The sequence below is a fragment of the Balaenoptera physalus genome (assembly GCF_965194825.1).
Source record: "Balaenoptera physalus genome assembly, chromosome: 5".
NCBI classification, from domain to species: Eukaryota; Metazoa; Chordata; class Mammalia; order Artiodactyla; family Balaenopteridae; genus Balaenoptera; species Balaenoptera physalus.
This window is the reverse complement of record NC_138884.1, coordinates 38,598,347-38,623,634: the sequence shown is the minus strand read 5'-3', so window position 1 is coordinate 38,623,634 and position 25,288 is coordinate 38,598,347. Positions and strand designations below refer to the sequence as shown.

Below are 25,288 nucleotides of genomic sequence, written 5' to 3'. Positions count from 1 at the left end.
TGCAAAGATGATACAAAATGAGACCCACTGTTTCAGGAAGCAAACCTAAGGTCCAACCCAGCTTTTTTTTTTCTTTTTTTTCTCCCTTCTGTGTAATGCTACCATTGAACTCCACCCAGATTTGAGCCTATTTCAAAGGCAGGGAAAAAAATGTCAGAAAAGACCCCAAATGATCTCCTGCATATTTTCTAATTATCAACGGCATTCAGAATTCAGAGGGTCGAGGCATGCATTATGAATGAATGGGTTTCCAATGGTAACTGGGAACTGTGGCACTCAACCCCAGGGTTCTCTAACAGAGGACACAGTGGGGGAAGGGTCGAATCGCACAGTCTCCTCCACCCTGGGGTACCAAGGAAGGAATCCTGCAAATTAAACACTTCATCCCCATCTTTGTACCCAGCAGAGAGATGCACGGGGAAAACAAATCTTATATTTAAAATAGGCCGACATACACATTAAAATAAAGACTAGTAAAAATAAAGATCTAGTCAGATCACATTAGAAACGTGCTAAGAAAAATCCTGCATGACTTTCTCCCTATTCTTGTTAATTTGACGCTTTTGTTTAAGCAGAGTGGGTCTCCCTCTATCTTATAGTTACAGAGCATACAGCATCACCATGAGAGAGAAGGGGTGGGGGTCTCGGGGAGCCAGAACAGAGACAGCAGAAGAAATTAGTTATTCACCTGGCATAAGACTAAGCAATCCGAACATTTAGGACCTACCCATTTCTGCAGACAGACTAATTAATGAGGCAAAGAATTCAATCCTCCCCGGCCTGGCGCCGCAGCCCCGCGACAATCCACAAGATCAGTGCACATTTCTGCTAACATCTCAAGTTTGGAAACACCATGCAAAGAGACTGGTTAAAATTCCCTACCATGCAGTGCAGCCATCATCAGAAGCCCAGCATATCTTCTGCTCTATGGAGTGATGTGCCAGCTCATGAACAGAAGAGAGGAAGAGAAAAATGGAGGAAATAAGAGAAGGCTCAGGAAAGTCGGCAGCAATGTTTCTGGGTCATTAACAAGTGGGAGACCCCTTTCGGTATTCAAACCAATCAATCTTTATCTTACAGGACATCTTTTTCTCACTCAGCGTCTGTTGAAAAGACTGCAGCAGACCAAGCAAGGGATTATGGGATAGGGATGCAGCAGCTAGCTGCAATGAGATTCGTGGGTGGCTTGCTTTCCCCTCTGAGTCAGCAGTCAGCTGTTTCCACGTTCTGGTGCTGGGCCGCTGGGGTCCATCACCAGAATGTGGTTGCACGGTTACCAGGGGGAGGGCTGCCCGTGCACATCTCTCGCGCCACGCAGCCGGGACAGGCGCCGGGTTACAAATCGTAAAGAGGGTGTGCTGTTAAGTAAGCAAAAGGGGATGCAGTGGGATCCCAGATCCCAGAAAGAAAACTAGGCACATGGGACCTCAGTTCGAAAATTTCAAATTTAGAGGAGTGTTTTGGGTGAGTGTGAGAGCACACACTCACTTTCCTTAGTAAGAAAAAAAAAAAAAAAAAAAGAGCTATTTCCTTAGACTTTTTAAGTAGCTTGAAACACCAATGCAAATTTTTAAAAATGCAAAACAGCCCAGTTCAACAAGCCTCTACTACCTTTTCCCTTCTTGATATTTACCCAGAAAAGGGTCTATAAAATACAGTTCCTCAAAGTCAGATAATGCAAATGACATTTCCCTGCTTTTTGTGGTTCTAGTCATTTACAGAAAAATCATATAAATCAACATTTACTTCATTCAGGGGGTGAACAGAACCTTTTGTTTTTCTGATGACGCAAAAGTTTTCAGTTTAAAGGTTGAGAACCTTGTCAAACTTGACATATTGACATAACCCCTATAAAGTCATTCAACTGATTTTGAAAAGCTTTGAATAACATAAAAATGACCAGAAAGAATATTACAAATAATACTTTAGAATTAAAAAATCTTACATATCAGAATGGAAGTCATAATCATTCCCTCTTCTACAGCAATGGAGGTAGGGAAACCTATTGCATTCTATTCCTTGGTTAGTTACTAGCTTAAAAGTAGACACTAATCATTTTCTTTAAATAATTAAGACTGAATTTGCATATTTGATGACATTAATATTCATCACATTCTTTCCATGTAGTCAGGCATTGCAGTGAGCCCTGTGAAGGGGCACTCAGCTCTGCAGAGGGGAGGAGGGTCACAGAGAATTCAGTCAACTTGACAGACTCAGGAAAATGCAGACGTGCCAATTCTGGCATGCTATTCCGGGTGGTACATAGTTCTCAAAAGCCCAGGTTAACACCCTGCTTTAGAAGTTTTGTTTTGTTTTTAACAGCTTTATTAAGATATAAGTCACATGCTGTACAATTCATCCACTTAAAGTGTACAATTTTCATCATTAAAAAGTCACAAATGATAAATGCTGGAGAGGCAGCAGAGAAAAAGGAACACTGCTGGTGGGAATGTAAATTGGTGTAAGCCACTATGGAGAACAGTATGGAGGTGCCTTAAAAAACTAAAAATAGAGCTACCATATGATCCAGCAATCCCTCTCCTGGGCATATATCTGGAGAAAACTCTAATTCGAAAAGATACATGCACCCCAATGTTCATTTCAGCACTATTCACAATAGCCAAGACATGGAAGCAACCTAAATGTCCATCGACAGAGGAATGGATAAAGAAGATGTGGTACATATATATATAATGGAATATTACTCAGCCATAAAAAAAGAATGAAATAATGCCATTTGCAGCAACATGGATGGACCTAGAGATTATCATATTAAGTGAAGTGAGAAAGACAAATATTATATGGTATCACTTATATGTGGAATCTAAAAAAATGATACAAATGAACTTATTTACAAAACAGAAAGAGACTCACAAACATAGAAAACAAACTTATGGTTATCAAAGGGAAAAGGCAGGGGGAGGGATAAATTAGGAGTTTGAGATTAGCAGATACAAACTACCATATATAAAATAGGTAAACAACAAGGTCCTACTGTATAGTATAGGAACTATATTCATTATCTTGTAATAAATATAATGGAAAAAAACTGAAAAAGAATATAATTGAATCACTTTGCTGTACACCAGAAATTAACACAACATTGTTAATCAACTATACTTCAAAAAAAAAAAAAAGCTGTACCCTTTAGCTATCACTCCCTACCTTCCCATACCCCACAGTCCTAAACAACCACTAATCTACTTTCTCTCTCTATAGATTTCCCTATTCTGGCCTGTAACGTGAATGGGATCATATAATATGTGGTCCTAGGCATCTGGCTTATTCCACTTAGTATAACATTTTCAAGCTTCATCCACATTGTAGCATGTGTCAGTACTTCATTCCTTTATACGAATGAGAAATATTCCATTGTACGGATATAGCACATTTAGTTTATCCATCTGTCAGTTGATGGACATTTGGGTTGTTTCCACTTTTTGGATATTATTAATAATGCCACTATTGTGTTTGTGTGGACATGTGTTCTGTTCTAGAAATTTACAATTTAATTAGAACCAACTTTGGAAACTACAGGCAGGCAAACCCCACTGCATGTTACAATGTCCTCTTCCTAAGACAGGCCATCACAACGGTACCTGACTTGCTAAGACGGGAGTCCCCTCTTCTTCTCATGTGCGTTTCTGATGAAATTTACTGACCACGATGAATCCAGTAGCCAAATTCTTCAAAAGCAGGTCCTCCCCTATGACGTTCCTCTCCCCTGACCTCTCTTCTTCTCTTCTTCCACTCAACCCAAACTCTGGGGCGTGCAACTGGACTGAGTCTCTGTTCTCACAAGATGGTAGACAAGTGGGAGAGATCCTTGGTCTTGTTGCTGGGCTTGTCAGAGAAGGTTAACTTACTCTCTCAGTCATTCATTCCAATGAACACTTACTGAACGTCCAGCATGTACCAGGCACTGAGTAGGCACTGAGGATACAAAGAAGAATAGACTGGTTTCTCAGCCCTCAGGAAGGTCAGAGTCTAGTGTGGGAGATGGATTAGTAATCAGGCAATTGCAAATGCGAATGGTAGGTACCTTGACTGGTGGCCGTGGCTGTTGGTATAGAACGGCTCAGTTGCTTTCTGAGTTATAGTCTGCTTGTATTGAGACCTTATGCAGCCAGAGTGCGGGGCCATAAGAGCAGAGAAGAGCCCAAGATCCTTGGGATTGAGTCTGCTGCACACCTTACTGACTTCTTGGAGCTGTCTTTCCCCTCCCCAGTGTTTCCCTTCAGTTGAATGGACGGTAGAGAGCTAAACTTCATCAGCCGGTTTGACTGCGATGTACACTCGGGAAGTGTACAGACAGTGCATATGCATAAGAACAGGACAGGTGCTAACTGAAGTGGGTTTGGCAGGATCCTGAGAGATATAGAGATCTGAAATTTATTGACCATGTATTATGTGCCAGGTTCAATCCAAAGCCCTTTAATATACTATCTATCTATCCCTAATCAAGGACATTTCCCCTAGAAAGTAAACTCCTTAGGATGGCATATAAGGCCACTTATGATCTGGCCTCTGCTTTCCTCATTTTTTTCTTCCCCAATCATACTCTTGCTCCTAAGTCATGTGACTGTTCATTTTTTAGCAGTGGTTCTCAACCAGGGAACGGCACCAGTCTCCCTGATGGAGTGGTGAGGTATGCATTTGTAAATGGGAAGAAGCATTTTTGACTGTCATACTGATTGTGTGTTTGGGGGTGGGGGGGTGGGGAGGTACCGTGACGTTTCGTGTCTGAGGGCAGGGATGCCTGCCATCCTCCAATGCATGGGAGGGTCTCATACGAGTACCTCTGTCCCCTCAAATTGCTGATAGCACCCCCTTTGAGAAACACTATTCTCTAGGTTCACACGCCACTTGGTCTGAGAGGAATGCTCATCCTCTCCTGACTCCTTCACCTGGTTAACTCCTTCAAATCCTCCAGAACTCAGCAAAGACACCCGCACTCTAGGGAGGATTCTCTGCGACTCCTCCAATCCCAGACCCTCCCACCCCCGTCTGGATTGGGTATCAACCCCATGTGCTCCATAGCATTCTTTGCTGAAAATTACTGACAGCTCCATCTTTTACCTCTAATTCCCCAGCCCCTATGCCTGTCACATAATAGGTGCCCAATAAGTAGATGCAGAATGATGGAAGTCCTTCTATTGATACAAATGGATGAGTGACATAACATGATGTAAAGGTAAACGCTCATCTCAGAATTAGAAAATAGTTGGATCAGAGACCATTAGGGAATGGCAATTCTTCATATCTGATTGCTGGTTTAGAATTTAGAAAGCACCTTCATAATATAAAGCAAAGCAAACCCAGAGACCGAGTGTAACAGGGAAGAACAAATCTGACTCCACATTAGCTCTTTCTTCTTTTACTTTAACCTTTGTATTCTATTGCTTTTGCTACAAGTTAAGAATGTTGCCTATTGTCTGAAGTATGCCGGATAGCCCATTCTCGAGGCTCTGACCTCTAAAGGTATAACACTTTTCCATTCATATAGAGATAAAAAGTTGCAGAACAGAGCATAATATCTTGTTGGAGGTTTCTAGGAACATTGTGACTGGACCTCCGTGGACAGCTGCAAGAACAAAGGATTCCGGCATCAAGAGGTTTGCTGCAACCAAGCACACCCCGTCCCCTTTTAGTATAAAAGAAGCCTGAATTCTAACTCGGGGAAGATGGTTCTTTGGCACACTAGTCCACCATCTTCTTGGTCTGCTGTCTTTCCAAACAAAGTCACTATTCCTTGCCTCAACAACTCGTCTCGATTTACTGGCCTGTCATGCGTCCAGCAGAACAAGCTTGGACTTGGTAACAAGAGCAGACTTATTATTATTTTAGTGGAAACTGAAGTTCAGAAAGTTTACGGGACCAGCCCAGAGTGGAGTAGCCATTAAGCAGTAGAGGTGAATTAGAGTTCAGGCTTTGTGACTGGCATAGTTCCGCTTTCAGTGTGCACAATGCCCCTCAAGGATGGGCAAAAGCTGAGACAGTTATCAGGCAATTCCGCAGTGGAACAAAGCCAGCTGATTAGAGAAGTGATGTGTTTCAGTGAGAGAGAAACACAGTCAACTAGGAGGAGGCAGCCTGAAATCAGGAGCCTGTAAAGTCTGCCCAATGCAATCATCACTTAGTTTAGTTTTTTTCTTTTTTTTTTAATCTTTGCTTGCAAAAGCTTTTATGAAAATTGTTGCCAAATGGTCTTCTGAAAGAAGATAGTAAGGAAAAATTATTTCCTGCCTTCAGTTCAGGCTTGAGTGAGTGGAGAATAGATATTGTTAGGATGGATTTCACAGGTCAGCACCCCACGTGGGACCCCTCAGAACCAGGCTCTTCCAGCCAGTCCAGACTCTTTGCAACCAGTTTGAGTGAGTGGTTTGGCTTGGACCCCAAGAGGCTCCTTCCTCTCTATTGGTAGAGGTTGCAGAGACCCTCCCCCAACATTGGGGGTTAGGGGCCATTCTTTAGTGGCCATGGGGAGATCCTAGACCAAACAGGACTGTTTGAAAATAATGGTGATGAAGCAGAACGGATCTTCCCTTTAAAAATGTCCTTAAGAAGAGAGATGGTCCAAGTTGGCCTTAACCTAGTGGGGTTCTGCGGATAAAAATAGAACCAGCTCACCCAGTTACAGCCCAGGAACTGGTCTTGGGATTACCATGCAATCTGGCGGTAGGGGTGGGGATTACCATTTAATGCTATATATTTCACAAATAATTATGTGCCAGGTGGTATACTAGGCACTGATGACACAAAAATAAATAAGACATGAGCAGAACCTCTCACAATCACTCCTGGGGACAGAGTTTTCTGCCTCCAAGTCACAGGCAAGTTGACTGGGTCTCAGGTGTCAGGACAGGCCTTCCCGGACAGGCCTTCCCAGACAGGCGGAGTGTTTGCAGTAAAGGTGACCCAGATCAAGCACCCTGATTCCCTGCCCAGTATCTTAGCATCCCCTCAAGATGCTTGTGCATTTCTAGGGGGTGCTGCTTAATACTGATGACATAATCCAGCCAGGGTCTGCCCAGCACAGAAGAGAGGGAGATCCTCGTTTTCCTTGATCTAGGCCGTATCCTTTTATTATGACCTCTGAGTTCATTTTACCTTTCTTGGCACTTTTGTCATGTTGAATCATATTGAACAGATAATTAAAATTCTAATAACTCTATAAAAAAGGAATTCCAAATTGGTCTGGTATAATTTATTCATATGGAACCTAGGATGCTTTCTTTTTCTACGTGCTTGTAAACCATCCCATTAACGCTCCCCTATAAAATTACACTTGATAGAGTTCCTTAGCTTACAATTTGTGGGTTTGATCTTTGTAAATAAAAAGTATATTTGCCCACCTCCAGTCTTTAAGAAATTCACCTTTTCCCTAAGATCTCATAAAAATCAGGATCTGTGATTTGGCAATCTTGGCTATGTATTATTTTAAAAAACCTAGAATGTCATTTACTGAAGCCAGGGGATTTAAAATTTATTTAGGGCAATTGAATTTTCTATTTTTACCTACTGTATTTGTTTCCTAGGGCTGCTGTAACAAAATACCACAGACTGGCATGACTTATAACAACAGATATTTATTTTCTCACACTTCTGGAGGCTAGAAGTATAAAAATCAAGGTATCAGCAGGGTTAACTTCCCTCCAAAGACTCTAGGTGAGGATCCTTCCTGTCTCTTTCAGTATCTGATGCCCCCAGGCACTCCTTGGCTTGCAGGCACATCACTCCAATCTACTTTTGCTGTTACACGGCTATCTTCTCCCTGTACATATCTATGTCTTCACATGGAGCTCCCGTCCCTGTATCTCTGTTTTTTCTTCTTATAAGGACGCCTGTCATATTGGATTACGGCCCACCCTTATAGAGTGCGACCTCATCTTGATTATATCTGCAAAGACCCTATTTCCAAAAAAGGTCACATTCATAGGTACTGGGGTTTGGGACTTTAACATATCTTTTTGAGGGACATAATTCAACCCATAATGCCTACTGTGGGTAAAAGGCTAACATGAGGCCTGGGCTGACACAGGCCCACCTGAGAATGACCTGGCTTTCCCACAGCACTGTTCTCTCAAAAATAGAGTTGAGATAAACGGAGAATGTTATATCTGCCTTGTTTCTGGTGTGCATTAGAGGAGCTGTGAGGTGGCTGCATAACTAGGATGGCATAAAAGGTTGGTGGGAAAAAGGGACTACGACGTGTGTGTGTCAAGGTGAGTGCTACACACCTTGACTCTCATCCCTGGTACACACCCCAAGTGGGTGAGGGGCAGAGAAGCTTCTGGGCCTCCCGATGAGATGAAGGTGCTGTATCTCCTGCTTTGCCTCCTTTACCAGTGCTTACTAACCATATTATTAAATTAAAGCCTCTTTGTGTCTTGTGAGTCTGATTGGCAGCTTGAACCCACAGCTGTGCTGCTGGCCTCTCCTGGTCTGAGTTCCTTCTTATTAGCCCCCCGAAGGCCCTTCTCAGCTTCAAGATGTCCTATGCACAGAAGACTCAAGCAAAACACAAGGCTCTGCCATTCGACATACATCAGACACCCCAGCAGCATGCTTCCTCTTCCTTATTCTTTGTCTTGGTCTGACTATGACAAAAATAACAAGTAAAAGCAAGCACACTAAGTGCTCTTCCGTTTTGCCTTCTTTTGGCCTGGCTAATTTTAAGCTGACTGTCCTGAGTATACCTGGAAGATAACCTCCCAGTCCTAACTCTGGATCCCTAGTTACACCGATGTCCACACTGATGAGCACATCAGGAACCAGTGTTGTTTTTCTCTTCATCAGTTTCGTGATTACACTTTTCATTTGGACAATTAAATTCAAGTCAGTGCCGAGTTCCTTCTTGCCTCACCGGTTTACTTTGTTTAACTAATCACTGCAGGGGCTCTGACTACCAGGTTGAGATTTAGAGTCAGGGATCCCAGGTAGCAAATTTCCCTCGGTGACTGCCCTGCCAAGGCCGAGGCCGCAGAGGCCGAGCCCAGACCTGAGCTGGGCGGGGCCGGCAGAGCCCCGACCCGCAGGCGCCGGGAGCCGGGAGCCGGGAGCCGGGAGCCGGGGGCCGGGAGCCGGGGATGGCTGATGTGGGTGCGCCGCTGATGATGCCTTACTGGACGCTGACTTCCTCTTCCCCATGTTCCTTCCTCTCTGTTCCATAAAGGGGATTATTTTTTAACCAACATGTAGTTCAGACAGAACCTTACAAAAGTTCATGTCTGTTGACCACGTAATTCCGCTTCTAGAACTCTATTCTAAAGGAATAATCACAGATACGGGCCCGTCTCCCACAGCCCGGGCTTCCCAGGCCAGGCGGAGCCCGGAGAACATTCACCGGTCGCCACACCACCCCGTGGTGGTTTCTATGGCAACAGGCTCCTCCCCATGAGGCCCTCTGCATAAAGGCGTCCGCGACTCAGCTTGTATTTTAAATCTCCTATCCTCCCCCACCGTGTCCCCGCCCCGGAGGTTTCCTTTCCTAACCTTATTTCTCACCGGGAGACAGGACGACTCTATAAAATAACTGATTCAAGTGGTGGCGATGGCAGCGGTGCCGGTGGGGTGGGGTGGGTGTGCGGTGGGGAGTCAGGCCCTTTACTGCGGCGACAGAGTTCCAGGGATCGCCCAGGCCTGCCCCCTCGCGAAATGTGGTTGCGCCAACTGCGGCCCTTTCCGATCCCCAGGGCTGCGGCTCTCCTGCCTTTCTCCCGGCAGGGTTCCGCATCTGAGCTAACGTGACCAAGGTGCCACGCAGTCAAGGGGAGACTTTCTCCCGTTAACAGGCCTGAGTTTCCTGAGGACTTCTAGAGCTCTGTGCTCAAACGCGAAGGGTGGTACTACAGGAGGAAGCTGGGCACCTTGGCAGGGGGAATAATCTGAGGATGGTGGAACTTGGCATCACCCGCAGGAGGCTGCCTCCCCCATACCTGTAATCAGGAGAGATTATTTTCCTAAGCAGCGAATGCGGCACACGCCACACTGGTCACGTATATTAGAATCATACTGCGAATGTCAGCATGAAGCTGTAATTAAGGCACAGGCTCTGGAGACACATCTGTATTGGCTCTGCAATCAGGCTGCTCCTTGCCTCTGTAAGCTCATTTGTGAACTATCACCTCATAAGGCTGTCGTGATGATTAAATGGTATAGCGTGTAAGTGTCTTAGCACCTTGCTCAAGGCACAGAGAGTCTCAAGTAACTATGACCAGGGCAGTGTGGTGGAGAGTATGGGCCTAGGGCCAGGGTGGGTTTGAGTCCTGGCTCTGCCAAATATGACTTTGAGCAAGTAAGTTAACCTCTCTGTGCCTCAATTTCCTCCTCCGTAAAATGGGGATAATAACCTAGTTCACTGGGTTATTGTGAGAATTAAATGGTTTAGTCTATGAAGAGAACCTACCCCAGCGCCTGACACGCAGCAGTCAGTTCATGTATTAGTAGAGCAGTGGTACTAGCAGTATCACCTCTATTAGATTTGAGTTCCTTTAGGAATGACTAATGAGCCCCTTTTGTATTCCTAGAGGCTGGCTCATGTAGGGATTCAAAAAACATTTATTTGAATGAATGAATAGACTAATAATATACTACTCCCCATTAAATTCTTTTCTTATTCCAACTAAAATAAATCAAGAAATGAGAGTGGGCAGAATCATGCAAAATCAGAAACAATGTATCTATCCACTTTTCTCATCTTGGAAGGACAGGCCTCCCTTGGCCTCGGCCACTTAGCACTGCTGTCTCCCAACTGGCTTTGACACAGTTGAGGAAGAGGCTGCGGGGCTACTTTGTTGCTCTGGGTGAGTTCTCACACTAACTCCCCATCGCAGGTCAGCCCCAGGAAGGAAGAGGTCTCTGCTCCAGCTCCCCTGCCCCTCGTTCTGGTGACAAACAGCCCTGGTACTTTCTGCTGGTCAGCAGCCAGTGGAAATGAGTCCTCTATCAGCCAGTTTCTCGCTTTTAGAGTCAGCAGGCTTCTTGGAAAGATAAGAAGAGAAAGGATTCCTTTTGGCACCTTTCCAAAGTTTTTCCCTTTGATGAAAGTCATCCTCTCTAAATGTAAGAATGGGAGGCCTCGCTTTCATGTCCTCCTCTGAATGGACTTGCTCTAAATACCGACGGGCCCAGCCCTCTTCTCTCCCTCAGCAGTTGGCAACGTGTCTGGGCTGGATGCCAGGAAGCCACGGTGCCACCAGAGGCGAGGGGATCAGGGGCAGGAGAATGGGAGTAGTTAGGCTGCAGCAGACGGGTGTGCACACCAGTCACGTCAGGCCTGCCCAGCCCAGGGCGTCCTGTGAGATCTGGTACCAGGTGAGCCACCTTGGTCTGGTACAGACCATCCATGGCCTGAGGGCCAGTGCCGGAGGCATCCCGACTCTTCCTTGATAATGTCTTTCCTCTTCCTGTCTCTCTTCTTCCCCTCTTCTCCTGCCCTCTCCCTCCTCCCCACTCACTTCCTTCATTCAACCAGCTTTTAATTTCCCTCTACTATGTGCTGGGCACTGCGCGGGGGTCCACATTCAGTCACCATCCTTAAGGGACTTGTGCACTCTCATGAGAGACAAACAAAGTCTCAATTAAACATAAATTAAACTAATAAAAATAAATTTGATCTCAAACAATTTTTATCTGTGGCCTCCACCTCAGACCCAGTGAGGACACTCACAGGTGTCGCTCCAGCTGACTGGGACGGCGTTCTCTGGTGGATGATATTCCGGACTCTGGAATCAGAAAGATGTGCATGCAAATCCAGCCCTGACGCTGACCAGAAGTGTGATTTGGGGGAAATTACACAACCTCTCTGACCCTCCTTTTCCTCCTCTGTAAAATGGCAATAAAAGAGTTGTTATGATGATAAAATAAGCTAATGCCTGAAAGACACTGAGCACAGTGCCTGGCACACAGTAAGACTCAAAAGACATCAACTATGGTGGTGGTTTTAATTACTCAAGCCTGGGGGTCAGCAAGCTTTATTGGTAAACATTTTAGACTTTGTGGGCCTGTTAACACACTACCTGTCAGAACTACTCAACCCTATTGTCATAGAGTGAAAGCAGCCATAGACAATATGTTAAGAAGTGTAGCTGTGCACCAATTAAAGTCCATTTATAAACACTGATTGTGAAATTTTATATAAATTTCATATGCACAGAAAATTATTTTTCTTTTGACTTTTTCCCCACGCACTTAAAAATGTAAAAACCAATCTTAACTCACAGGCTACACAAAAACAGGCAGTGGGCTGCATTTGGCCCACAGGCTATAGTTTGCCTACCCCTGATCAAGCCTAATGAAAGGGCTGGCACTTCCTTTCATGGATTTTGCCTCAAAGGGAAATCCAGTTGGTGGGTCCATAATACCCTAATTCAGTGTCTACTTCAAGCCTGACTAACTTTAACAAGGGTACAGACCAACCCAAGGACAGCAAAAATCTCATAAAAGAAAAACAATACCTACAATTTACATGTGTCCAAGATAAGAAATAGAAAAGAAAATCCGTTCCTTAGATGTACAATCGCCCTGTGTTTTCTAGACAAAGGCAAGCTGTTTCCACAAGTGCAAGAATTAGCAATGTGTGTACTTCACTTCTCAGGGCTGTGTACAGAGACACCCAGCTGTAGGAAACGTCACAGAGGGTCCCAACACCCCTAAGTTTTATACAAAGGGGGTGAGAGAAAACAGAATGCATGGTGAGTGAAGAAGGCTGGGGAAAATGAGGGTGGGCAGGAGAGATCTGCAAGAAAACAGGCCAAGTCCCACCCCCCCGTGGAAATCAAATTGCAGATGATTGTTTATACAACAGTTAGGGACCCCAAGTAATGCCACATAATTTCTAATTCCTGCCTTTCCTTGCCTCCTCCCAAACTTCCTCAGTATCTGCAGATGGAAATAGGACTTTGTGCTTTACTTTCCACTGCAATCTAGGAAGGTTTTCATTCTCTAGTTCATATCAAATTCCTCTCAGGCCAGACATTCTTTCTCTAATGCTATAAAAAGGCCATATTCTAGATACACTGCAATTAATAATTAAACTTGTTTCCCTTGACCCAGAGGAAATGCAAAGACTTCCTCATAAAGCCATTCCAAGAAACAAATCTGTTCTTGTACATCTTTTAAAAACTATACACACTACTATGTATATAAAATAGAACCAACAAGGACCTACTGTATAGCACAGGGAACTATACTCGATATTTTGTAATAACCTGTAAGGGAAAAGAATCTGAAAAATAAATAGATATATATGTATGTATAACTGAATCACTTTGCTGTACACCTGAAACTAACACAACATTGTAAATCAACTATACTTCAATACAAAATAAATTTAAACAAAACAAAACTGTGTTATCCATGTCCTGCTCTCATTATTGGATGAAGAACCTGCTAATCCTGCCTGACTGAACTGTTGAGTGGCCCTCAAGGTCGGACGTCACAATAATGTCCTCTAGCTTGGCGGGGACTCTCCCCAGGAGAAGCACAGCTCAGTCACAGACGTATATATAGTTCAAGTCATCAATAACCTGCTGGCTCCCTGCTGAACTGCCTCTCTGTTTTAACTGCTACCTAATGTGGAAAGAAAGCAAGGCTTCTTTAGAAAGGAAAAAGTGAGGAGCTGGGATCTAGGAAGGAACCTTGGCCAGGATTTACCTCGGCAGGGAGGGAGCACCCAATCCTCCCTCCCTGCCCATCCAGAAGCACAAGTCCGAGGTCAAAGAACCTGGCATTTTCTTTTATCTTTCCCCTACCACGTGGCGTGGCACTGGCACTCTCTAAAGGGATACAAGCCACCCCTCTGTCATACGGATCTTCAGTCTCAGACCTTGTCATATGGATCAAGGGCATAAACTCCATCACTTTCTAGTCCCACTGGGGGCCCAGTTCACCAGCCCAGCTCCTGGCCTGAATCCTGATCCACATCCCACCTTGCCCCAGCAGAGCCTCCCCACCGGTGACTGGAAGCAGGAAGGCACAAGACTCTCATCCTTTCAAAGACTCAGTAGTGTTTAAAGTTGGAAAGGACAGAGAGATGATACAGTCCCATGGTTTTAGAGCCGCAAAATACTTTCTCTATAAAGACCTGGTTCTGATCCTGGGGGCCCTGCCAACCTGCTTGCCTCTCACTTTGCTGGGCCTGACGCATCTCTTCAGAATACCTAGAGGTCTTGTGGCCTCTGTGGCCATATCTAGTCCAGATCACCAGTGTATAGACAATGAAACAGGCCTGGTGAGGTGACGTAACTCCCCTGGTGCCGTACAACTAGCTAGTGGCAAAGCCTGACCCTGAGTGCACTCCTCTCTCCATTTGGCCCCTGCCCTCTGTACACAGGCAGACCTGGGGAGCTGTCTTTGCAGGCTGCCTGGGTTTCATTATGATTCCATTAGTTCTCTGGAGACTGTTCCCCAACAGAAACAACTGGAAATACAAGCACAGGTGTACGTCTTGCCAAGTGAAAACAGAAAACTGTATTGAGGAATAACAAACAGCTCTCATACTACAGCTGGTCTGCTTAAAGAGTTAAAGGTTCAGAGTTTATGAATATGCAAACCTTGCAGTCAAACAGCAGGAGTTCCCAAGATAGCAGAGAAACAGGAACCTGCCACAAACGATGAGAGTACTAAAAGGTTAAAATGCCGGCCATCCACTCAGCAAAGGGCAGGGAAAAAATAAACCATGACATCCTGTTAGAGCGGGATTCATAGAGAAGGCAGGCTCCCGGGAATAGAAAGGAAAAAAAAGAAAAGATACAAGACATAATAGAGGATATTTACCAACTTTGCACAGTTAAAAAGCTGCATATCTTCAGAATGACCTTGACAATAAAAATCTGACACTAAAATAAACACAGAAGAGTGGAAGTTAAATCATTAGCTGTTGTATAGACTGCACATGAAGCCTTTTCAGCTAGTCAAATTTGAGAGTAGGGTAAAGTGATAAAAGCACACAGGTTTACTCAAAAGAGCGTGCTGTTGACATCAGATGGCCAGTGTGTTCTGGCCCTTCTCTTTTCTGTTCCCTGATGGGCCCTGGTAGAATTTCCATTCTATTTTTAAAAAGCTATTAACACATGTTTGTTTGTCCCCAGAAATGGAAATAGAAGAACCCAGTCTTAATTTAGACTTGCCCATAAAGCTGATTCATGATAAAAACAGGTTTTATTTCTATTTTTCTTTTTATTCTAACAGTCAGGGCTCTCCTAGCAACATTCCGGGACCTTTCTCCAGCCTTCCTGTGCCCTCAGGCTCCTGCTCTTCCCTCCACTATTTCTGGCTTTTCAAGAACCAGTCAACCGGGAATTCCCTGGCCATCCAGTCATTAGGGCTCCGTGCTTCCGCTGCCCAGGTTCGATCCCTGGTTGGGGAACTAAGATTCTGCAAGCCGCGTGGTGTAGCCAAAAAAAAAAAAAAAAAAAAAGACCAGTCAACCCATTACCTCAAGTCCACTGAGATCTCAAGTCCAGAGAAAGAGGCTGCCTCTCGTTAGGAAGTGGCAAAATGACTGTGTCTTCACGAGGGAGGACTCTCTGTGCCTACCGTCCCACTGCTCCCAGCCCCCCACCCCAGGTGCAAGGCTGACTCTCTGCCCAAATGATGCCTCCTCCCTGAGGCCTCCCCTGACCCTCTCACTGTAAGTGGGTGTCCGCCCCTTTGCTTTTTAGCACTTTACCCTGTTGGAATCCTGTATGACAACTGTGACCGCTTGTAATGACATATCTTTTGGCACGCTTGGTTAGAGCTGTCTTCCCCACCAACCTGTAAACCCCATGGGGACAGGGTCCTACCCCAAGGATGCCGCAAGTGCACGTGCAGTCCTGGCACGTGGCTTCCAATAGCGCACGAGGCAGACCCACCAAGAGTCGGCCTGCCTGCATGTTCCTGGGGCTGGACCAGAGCGCCTAGGAGAACACAGTCTCACTGGCCAGGTGCTCCTGTAAAACACCTCCAGAAATACTTGTTATGATTGAACCTCCACTAAAGATAACTTTGAGCTTTATTTGTAGAAGGAATCTGCTAGGAAAATGGTGTAAGCAAGACGATCAGGACAGTGTAACCTGCTTAAGAGTTACATTCCAGGAAAAGGTGTTCATACCACTTACTGAAAATGTTTTCATCCGGTAAACGTATGCTTTATAACACACTTACATGGGTGCTGGATAAGTGTAAATCTTGGAAGTCAGAAAAATAAACAGGTTTTTCGATATTCTGTAACTCACCCTTGCTTTTTCATGTATTCTGAATTAGTGAGCCCTCACAATATGTAGAGTCCTAGAAGCAACAGAGAAAAGGATACCTTTTACTCCCAGACTAAGTCCTTTCACAGTGGGTGAAGGTAGCCTATTAAAAGTTATTTGATATTCTTTTTTTTTTAAGTAAGAGAAAATTACTGCTTATGCAAATACATCGTTTTGAAAGAGTAGTTCAAACTACAATGTAAAACCTCTTCCTTCAAATAGGGAGCCTAAAACCATATTGGAAAGAAAACACTACCAAATAAGATGTGTCTCGTTATTTTTATTGCTTGGCCTTAAGTATCTGCCATCTTATTAAAGGGAAACTTTTCCAAAAATAGCCTCTCAATCCTTATGCACAGTTTGGCAGTAATAATCTTTTACATTTAAGTCAAATAAGGAATTATGGATGTGATAGTCAGCTTTTTTTAGTGATCCTATCTGTCACTGCAGGAAGTTCAGATGCTCTCATGCACGGGCATCTTATGCTTCTCTAAAATTCTGCTTCTGATTAAGCCAAAGATGAACAAGGGAGATATTACCTGATTAACAGTCATGTTATTTGTTGAAGAGAAAAGAGGAAAGTGGAGAGAAGGGAAAAGGAGAGAGGACCAGGAGCAGGCCACTGATTCGTGACATGCATTTATCCCTTCCTGCCCTCCACTTTCACTCAACAATGATGTTACTGCTTTACCAGGCAGCACTTCTGCACAGAAGGGGAAGTCAAAGCAGTATGATGGTGATTCTTTGACGATTACAAATAAGGAGATAACTTCTTCTCTAGATCACAAGGGACTAGAAAGAGAATAAGAAAACAGAAAGGCAAAAGAAAAAGAGAGCTGCCTATACGATAAAAATCTCCAGAACAATTCAATCAAAGCCAGAGTTACTTTCTGAGACTTCCCTGGTGGTCCACTGGGTAAGACTCCGCACTCCCAATGCAGGGGGCTTGGGTTCGATCCCTGGTCGGGGAACTCGATCCCACATGCATATTGCAAGTAAGGAGTCTGCACACCACAACTAAAAGATCCCACAACTAAGACCTGGTGCAGCCAAAATAAATATTAAAAAAAAAAAAAAAAGCCACAGTTATTTTCTAACTGGGAGATTGAGCACTAATCCCACTATGAGGACCCCACCTTCATGACCTCATCTACCCTAATTACCTCCCAAAGGCCCCATCTACAAATGAATACCATCATATTGGAAGGTCACAGCTTCAACATCTGAACTTTGGGGCAATCAAACATTCAGTCCATTACAGGAGCCTTTAGGTTTTTGTACAAGAGGGTCTGGACCTCTTTGGCCTCTGTGACCTCATATCCTGGTCCCCCCCTGAGGTGACTAGAGCACTGAAACCACTCCAGGTCACTGGACACACTAAGATCCCACGACCAACCGTGGGACACTTAAGCCCAGCCGCTGCAATGCACGTAATTGGGGCTGGAATTGCTGCACTTATTGGCTCCAGGCTTGCCCTCCAACAAGTTTTCTATGAAGGATTTTAACTGCACTCATTCTAGGCCTCCAGAGAGTCCTGAGTTATACCTCTCCCCGTGTCTTTTAAACCTTTGTGCTTTTATACATGCTTTCCCTCTGCCTGGAATCCAATCCTTTTCTTCTCTTGCTAGAGATTCAGTTGATACATCACCTCTATTCTGAAAACTGTCCCAGTAGCCCTTTCACTCAGGCAAGGTATTCATCCCTCCTTGTATATACTACTATTGCAGTACTTATCACTCTCTGCAGCAATTATTGGTTTAAACGTCTGCCTCTCCTACTAGAGAGTGAGCTCTGGGCCTGGGCCTTACCTGTCTTCTTATCCCTGGATATAGCAGGGTCTAGATGTAAGTAAGTGCTCAGTAAATAACAGTCACTTATTCTATGAATATTACTTTTCCCTTACACACATTTTGGTTCATGGTATGTGAATGGCAAGGAAACTCACATTTATTTAGCACCTACTATGTACCAGGTTCTATGTTAAATACCCCATTTTATTCTCAAGACAAATTTGTAAGATAGGAATCATTGGTTTGAATAAAATGGAGACCAAAGAACCATCTTATTAGAAATAGGAGAAGAGTATTTATTCAAAATGTCTAGGGACCTACCTAATCTATTTTGGATTAATAATATTTCTGGAGCTTAGTTATCTTAACTCTAAAAGAGCAGTGATTGAAAATGGGGCTTTACAATCCCACTCCTAGGCATGTATCTAGACAAAACTATAATTCGAAAATATACATGCACCCCTACGTTCATTGCAGCACTATTTACAATAGCCAAGACACGGAAACAACCTAAATGTCCATTGACAGATAAATGGATAAAGAAGATATGGTATATATACATAATGTAATATTACTCAGCCATTAAAAAGAATGAAATAATGCCGTCTGCAGCAACATGGATGAACCTAGAGATTATCATACTAAGTGAAGTACGTCAGAAAGAGAAAGACATACTATATGATATCACTTATATGTGAAATCTAAAATACAACACAAATAGCATATCTATGAAACAGAAACAGAGTCATAGATATAGAGAACAGACTTGTGGTTGTGAAGGGGTGGGGTGGGAGAGGGAAAGATTGGGAATTCGGGATTAGCAGATACAAACTATTATATACAGGATGGATAAATGACAAGGTCCTAGTACATAGCACAGGGAACTAACTATATTCAATATCCTGTGATAAACCATAATGGAAAAGAATATGAACAAGAATGTATATATATGTATAACTGAATCACTTTGCTGTACAGCAGAAGTTAACACAATATTGTAAGTCAACTATACTTCAATAAAATTTTTTAAATGGTGCTTTAACAAATACCATGTGTTATATGAATGACTGAAAGTTAACATTTAGCATAGTCTGGACCTACCAAAACATGTAAATGACCAAGAACCACCCAACTTGGCATTGACAGTAAGACCGCCTTGATGTTAGTGGAGCGGTCCAGTTTACCCTGCATTCAGTGGATTGTGTTGTTGCAACACCACCCACTAGTCCTCTGAAGCTGGTGGATCACAGCATCCCCACTCACATTGTTCCTCAGCGCAGATGTTCTTCAATTATCACACTGCATGATTTTAAAAACTGGATGAAAAAATTCTTTAAAAATAATGCCACTGTTTGGATACTTCTGGTGTTCAGGTGCCCAGATAAATGACCGTTTATTGTCCTGATTTTGTGGTTTCCTAGGACTAACATCAAAAGCGCACAGAAGTCATGTTTTGGTTATCACCAATATACTCCACATGTCTCTCCTGTCAGTAAGGGCAGATGTGATATTTCACAACAGCGAACTCATTACCTTTACCTCCAGGAAATCTGCTTGGGTGTAAATTGTGAAACGTGTTATGCCACATAGCATGCCTTAATAATTTTGGAAGTTAGGAGCCGTCAAAACACATACACAACTGAGAACTGGCAAACTTTCCCTAAAAACTGTTGTGTTAATTTGGTTTGTCAACTTGTTCCTGAGTACTATTCGGACTCAGACACGCAAAAGCTACAGCCACCACCACCTTAAGGCTCACAGTTACTCAGGGGTTAGATGGAAAGAGGGGCAGAAGCACAAATAAAGGTCAGAAGGTCCAACTGCCTGGCCCTTTTGCTTAGAGGAAGGAAGTTCAGTTTCATGTGTAAAGAAACTGAGCTTTACACTGTCTGGACCCAGGACCAGCTCTGAAGGTCATTCCACGGCCCCCCGCACCACCATGGCAGATGGCCCATCACACACCTCAAGCTTTGCATGACCAGGGAAGCTGCAGACCACAGAGGGATTGAGTTGGAGAACAAACTACCAATGGACCTTCTCGTCTTTGAAAAAAGAAATAAAATTAGGTTTCAATGTTTGTAAGCCCATTCATAGACTGTTCTGATCCTCCAGTTTTTTGCTTGATAATGTAGAGTATATACATATATATATGCATATACAACTACCACCCACCAATGTGTATGTGTATTTACATCTTTACATTTCATTTGACTCTTTGTTTTATTAGTATGTACACTCCTAAGTCACTAAGAACCATAAACACTGGACTTGAAGGTATATTAATTCTAAAAGAAACCAAACCACTAATTAGTCATTAATTCATCAAACATGCTTATTGATACCTGGTACAATGTGGTTATAACATGGTGCCAATGTACAGTTAAATGAATTATATTTAAGAATCAAAGGGCAAGGGTTAAACTCTAATCTCTCCTACCCCAACCCCCCAAAGTTAAAGCAGCAAGCAGAAAGGAGAGCCAGATCTGGCTGATTTTCAGTTCTGTTTGTTTCCTTACTTACGAGAAACGACAAGTAACATGATGTTCCAGACGCTGGAAAGTTCACATAGAAGTTTAAGACACAATTCTAGGACTCAAAACACTTGCCGTCAAAACCAAATATGGGGCTTCCCTGGTGGCGCAGTGGTTGAGAATCTGCCTGCCAATGCAGGGGACACGGGTTCGAGCCCCGGTCTGGGAAGAGCCCACATGCCGCGGAGCAACTAGGCCCGTGAGCCACAACTACTGAGTCTGCGCGTCTGGAGCCTGTGCTCCGCAATGAGAGGCCGCGATGGTGAGAGGCCCGCGCACCACGATGAAGAGTGGCCCCCGCTTGCCGCAACTAGAGAAAGCCCTCGCACAGAAACGAAGACCCAACACAGCCAAAAAATAATAAATAAATAAATAAATAAATAAATAAAATTAAAAAAAAAAAAAAAAACCAAATATGTACATAAGTTGCTGGATAGAGAACAATCTTCTCCAGGAGAGAAGACCGTAGCAGATTGCAGAGGGTGCAGAGGAGGATGGAGGAAAGTTACTTTTGTTTATTAAAAAATGGATCAGAAAGGTTCTGGAATTGTCATATAGTAGCATTGAAGAGGGCTTCACAGGGTTTGTGGGGCCCACTCCACAGGGAGGGAAAACAGCCTGGTTTTCCATGGTTAAGGTAGAGAAAAATAGAAAAGTCTGGAACACTAAATAGAAGCCATCTTGTGGGTAGTCCTAACTGCCAGTGTTAACTGCCAGAGTGCAGTGACCAGAGCAGTTTGAGAAGCACAAGGGAATGACAGAACTCTAAGAGAACTAATCTGGTTGCAATTAACAGAATGAATTTCCTGAAAGAGAGAAGGCAGGAACACCAGTCAGGAAGTAATTACAGCAGTTTGCTCATCCATCCATTCATTCATCGAGGATACATTTATTGATCATGTAATATATTTTCGGGCATCTGCACGCACTGAGGGAGACTGGGATACGGCAGTGAACAAGGCACAGAGCCCTCAGGACTTAGAATCCAGGGAGAAAAAAGGCATCACAGTTCAGGAGGCAAGAACTCTGATGGAGCTGAGCACAGGGTGCCCTGGAAGGTGACCCTTGGGTTGAATCTTAAGGGTTAGGTAGGGGTTGGTCAAGGGAAGAAGAGTGGGAAGGGTAACTGGTCAGAAGGAACAGCTGGTACAAAAACACTGATCTTGGACAACCTGACACATTCCAGTCTGCAAGAGGCTCTGGTCCAGAAGGATGTGAACTGAATCTTTTATTATTTATTAAAAATAATTATATTAAATAAACTACAATCACAGCCATTTATTCATTAAGTACTTAGTATGTGCCAGGCACTGTTCTTTACACTGTTGATTTAATCCTCACAACTCTATGAGGTAGACATTGCTATTCCCATTTTACAGATGCACAAACTGACTTCAAATGCCTCAGAAATTTGCTTCTCAGAATCACACAGCTATTGGGATTAACATATACACACTACTATATGTAAAACAGATAATCAACAAGGACCTACTGTATAGCACAGGGAACTCTACTCAACGCTCTGTAATGGCCTATACGGGAAAAGAATCTGAAAAGGAATAGATATATGTGTATGTATAACTGAATCACTTTGCTGTACACCTGAAACTAACACAACATTGTAACTCAATTATACTCCAATATAAAATAGAAATTAAAAAAAAACCATAAAGCAACCAGGACTAAAATAAAAATAAAAATTCTTTTTAGTACTTAAAAAAAAGAAAAGAATCACACAGCTATTAACTATTGATTAGGGGATTCAAACCTAAGTCTTTCTCACTCGAAAATCAACCTTGAGCCCTGAAAAGACAAGTAAGAGCTATACAACAGAAAGATGGAGCAAGCATTCCAGGCAGAGGAAACCTCAAGGCATGCATGTGTGGGCCACCAAGCAAGTTGGAATGATCAGAGAGCGAGGCACAAGGCTGGGGTGGGAGAGATGCGGGTGGAGAGACAGTCAGAGGCCAGGCCATGGTGGACCTCGCTTTGTAGGCTGAAGGGTGTGAACTTTAACTTGGAACCCGTGAGAGCCATTGAAGACTTTCATACATGAAAGGCTGGAGGGGACAGACACATGCGCGCTGAGGTGTGGTGAGTGGGGAAAGACTGCTGGCAGAATCTCACTAATCCAGCGAGTCTTGATGGTGACCACGCTCAGAATGCTCTTCCTAGAAGAATTAGTAAGATGATGCTCAGACAGCCTAAGTGAGAGGGGAGTGATGGCAGCTCTCATAGAAAAGTGGACTCCAGAGCAGAGGGGTCTGTGTGCTTGGGAGGGGGGATGGGTCGGTGGGAGGGGGTGGATCGGAGAGAGAAGGTGCTGATGAGTTGAGTTCAAGTTTAGACTGTTGGGTTCACAGTTCTAGTCTCAGAAGAAAGGTCTGGGTAGGAAACAAAGGTTTGGTCTATAGATCTGGGCAGGGAAAGAAATCATCATAATAAGCATGGACTATTAACCAGGTACTATTAACCACGGACTATTAACCATAATGCTTTCCATGTATTTTCTCTGTAATCCTTTCAAGAACCATATGAAATAGATATTGTTATTACCCTCATTTTACAGACTATGGCTCCAACTAAGCCACGAGGACATTAAATGACCTGCCAAGGGCCACACTATTAGTAAAGGACCCATACACCACACCTCAATTTCTCACACATTTGTGAATGCGATCCACGATAGAAACACGTTTTACATTGCCGTCCAGTCCAGAAATGTGTATTTCACTAAAACCAAAGTTGCCTGAGACCACACTTAGCCCCCTGCTGCCTTCTATTCTATTTCATTTTTTAAATAGGCTGCTGGCAACCCACAACTTGATTCACAACCTGCTCTTGAAACCCACAGTTTGAGAACGGCTGTTCAACTCCTCCTACCTCCCTCGCCTGAACTGGGTGACAGCGGTGGGACCTCAAAGGTGAGGAGAGATGTCAGCGACATCATAGACCCCAGGAGGGAACTTCACTGCAGGGTGATTTAAGCCAAAAGTATAACATGATGAGAAGTGAATCTCTTTTGCCAAATTTCACTGTGAGGACCTGTCTGTGGAAGCTAGCCCTTCGGCAGTGAGTCGTTCACTGGCTGTCACACACATTTATGGGGATGGAAGCCTTTTTTGCTGCCAAGTGTTTACACTGTATGGTTCAGGAAAAGATGCAGATGCACTTCGGAGAATATTGAAGTTGTTAGTTCTAACATTGCTACAGTATTCCGTGGCAGCAGAATGTGGGCACACAGCCCAAAGCAAACCAAATTCCTACAGACAGTAATTGCAATAGGAAACAATACCTCCAAGGAGGAAGTTATGGAATATGGCAGTCAACATCTTGCTCAGCAGGAAATGATTTTGCTGGCAGGACTTTAGGAATCCACCGCCAAAATATATCATAGACCCTGAATGTATGCACTCTCCCTGCTGCCTCATAGGAAGAGGGGAGATGTTCCTTTTCACTGGAATTAACCTGTTCTGAGTGGCCTCCAGGGTCTCACTCCCTCAGTTAACCCTTCCTTCCTCTTTAGCGCCACCATTTTCTCCTGTAACATAACTTCCCTCCCTTCTGACTTCAAATACATGCTAGTTTCCTCTCCAAAAGCCCCTCAGCACGCAGGAATATTGGGGGAGCTGCAACTGCTCTCCATGTTGGTAGTGGTGGTGGTTACACAACTGTGTGCACTGTCAAAACTCACAGAACTGAACACCAGAAAGGGTGAATTTTACAATTTGTAAACTGTATCTTTAAAAAAACATGACTTCAGAATAACCGCCCCCTTTCTGAATCCTGCCACCCTGTGGTTACGTCCTCTTTCCCCCCACTTGCTCTCCCCGTGGTCTTCATTTGAGCTAAAACCCAAGTCTTCCCCCAGGTCACCACCCCCACTGCTTCCGCCCCCCAGTTCTCCTATTCCCTTCCCACCCTCTATAGCTCCTGAAACTGCTACTAGAAACTCTCTTTTAATTCAGAACTTCGCTATCCCTCCTCTACCTCTTTAAACGCTGCTGCTTTGACTTCCTAGCAATCCTCTGACTCTGGAAATTTGCCAAAATTCCAAGCCCACTGCCTTCTCCTTCTGTATCCTCTCCCTCAGAGATCTCGCCCACTCTTGTGGATTAGAGGACAGCTTGAGTGCATCTGACTCCCAAATCTATGTCTACAGAGAGGACAGCTGGCTCGGGTTCCCAGTGACCCAGTGGCCATCTCCACTCTGTCACCGCCTCAAATTCAGCACGTGCAGCTGCCTTTGCCAGCTGCCCTCACTGGTGTGGATGACTTCACCGTCGGTCTTTCTCCCAGGCCAGAAACCCTGGGATTCCAGACAGTCATCAAGATCAAAGCAGGTAGCACAGCGGAAATGCTCTTGTGAACTGCCATGTTCTAGACTGATTATCATTTCTACTCGTGAAATCTTTTCAACTACTCCTTTGAAATGTCTGTAGGTTTCACCTATTTTTTTCTCCATCCTCTGCTCCCAGCCTACAGCTCCCTCCCTTTCCTCCAGTGTACTCTGTATTCTGTTGTTTGTCTATCTTTACTGAAACAACCTTTCCCCCCTTACTCTGCAGCTCAGGACTCTTTAAAACCTCCTGTCATGCATGGGCTGAATTGTGTCCCCCCCACCCCGGAAAAAAAAAGATGTGTTGAAGTCCCCCAGTGCCTCAGAAAGATCTTAGTTGGAAATAGGTCTTCACAGAGGTGATCAAGTGAAAATGAGGTCATTAGGGTG

The 25,288-nt window shown here is 44.0% G+C and overlaps 2 protein-coding genes and 1 long non-coding RNA gene across 18 annotated transcripts in view; 1 reads left to right on the top strand and 2 right to left on the bottom strand.

Moving 5' to 3' along the window:
- Window positions 1-25,288, top strand: part of TIGD4 (tigger transposable element derived 4) — an 827,821-nt gene that overhangs the window by 356,950 nt on the left and 445,583 nt on the right. The window lies entirely within an intron of this gene.
- Window positions 1-25,288, bottom strand: part of TRIM2 (tripartite motif containing 2) — a 192,666-nt gene that overhangs the window by 155,152 nt on the left and 12,226 nt on the right. For 2 of the 16 annotated variants that reach the window (XM_082463517.1, XM_082463518.1), the window contains exon 1: window positions 883-4,412. The exons of 12 other annotated variants lie outside the window; for them this stretch is intronic. In XM_082463517.1, coding sequence (XP_082319643.1) covers window positions 883-885 — 3 coding nt within the window. In that variant the 5' untranslated portion in view covers window positions 886-4,412. Of the gene's footprint in view, window positions 1-882; window positions 4,413-25,288 lie in introns of those variants that run through there. 2 more of the 16 variants (XM_082463508.1, XM_082463506.1) reach the window with 2 other exon arrangements.
- Window positions 7,574-11,825, bottom strand: LOC309661687. Its single transcript, XR_014264161.1, has 2 exons — window positions 11,672-11,825; window positions 7,574-10,982 (listed from the first exon to the last, which is right to left on the bottom strand). It is a non-coding gene; the product is annotated as an uncharacterized lncRNA (long non-coding RNA).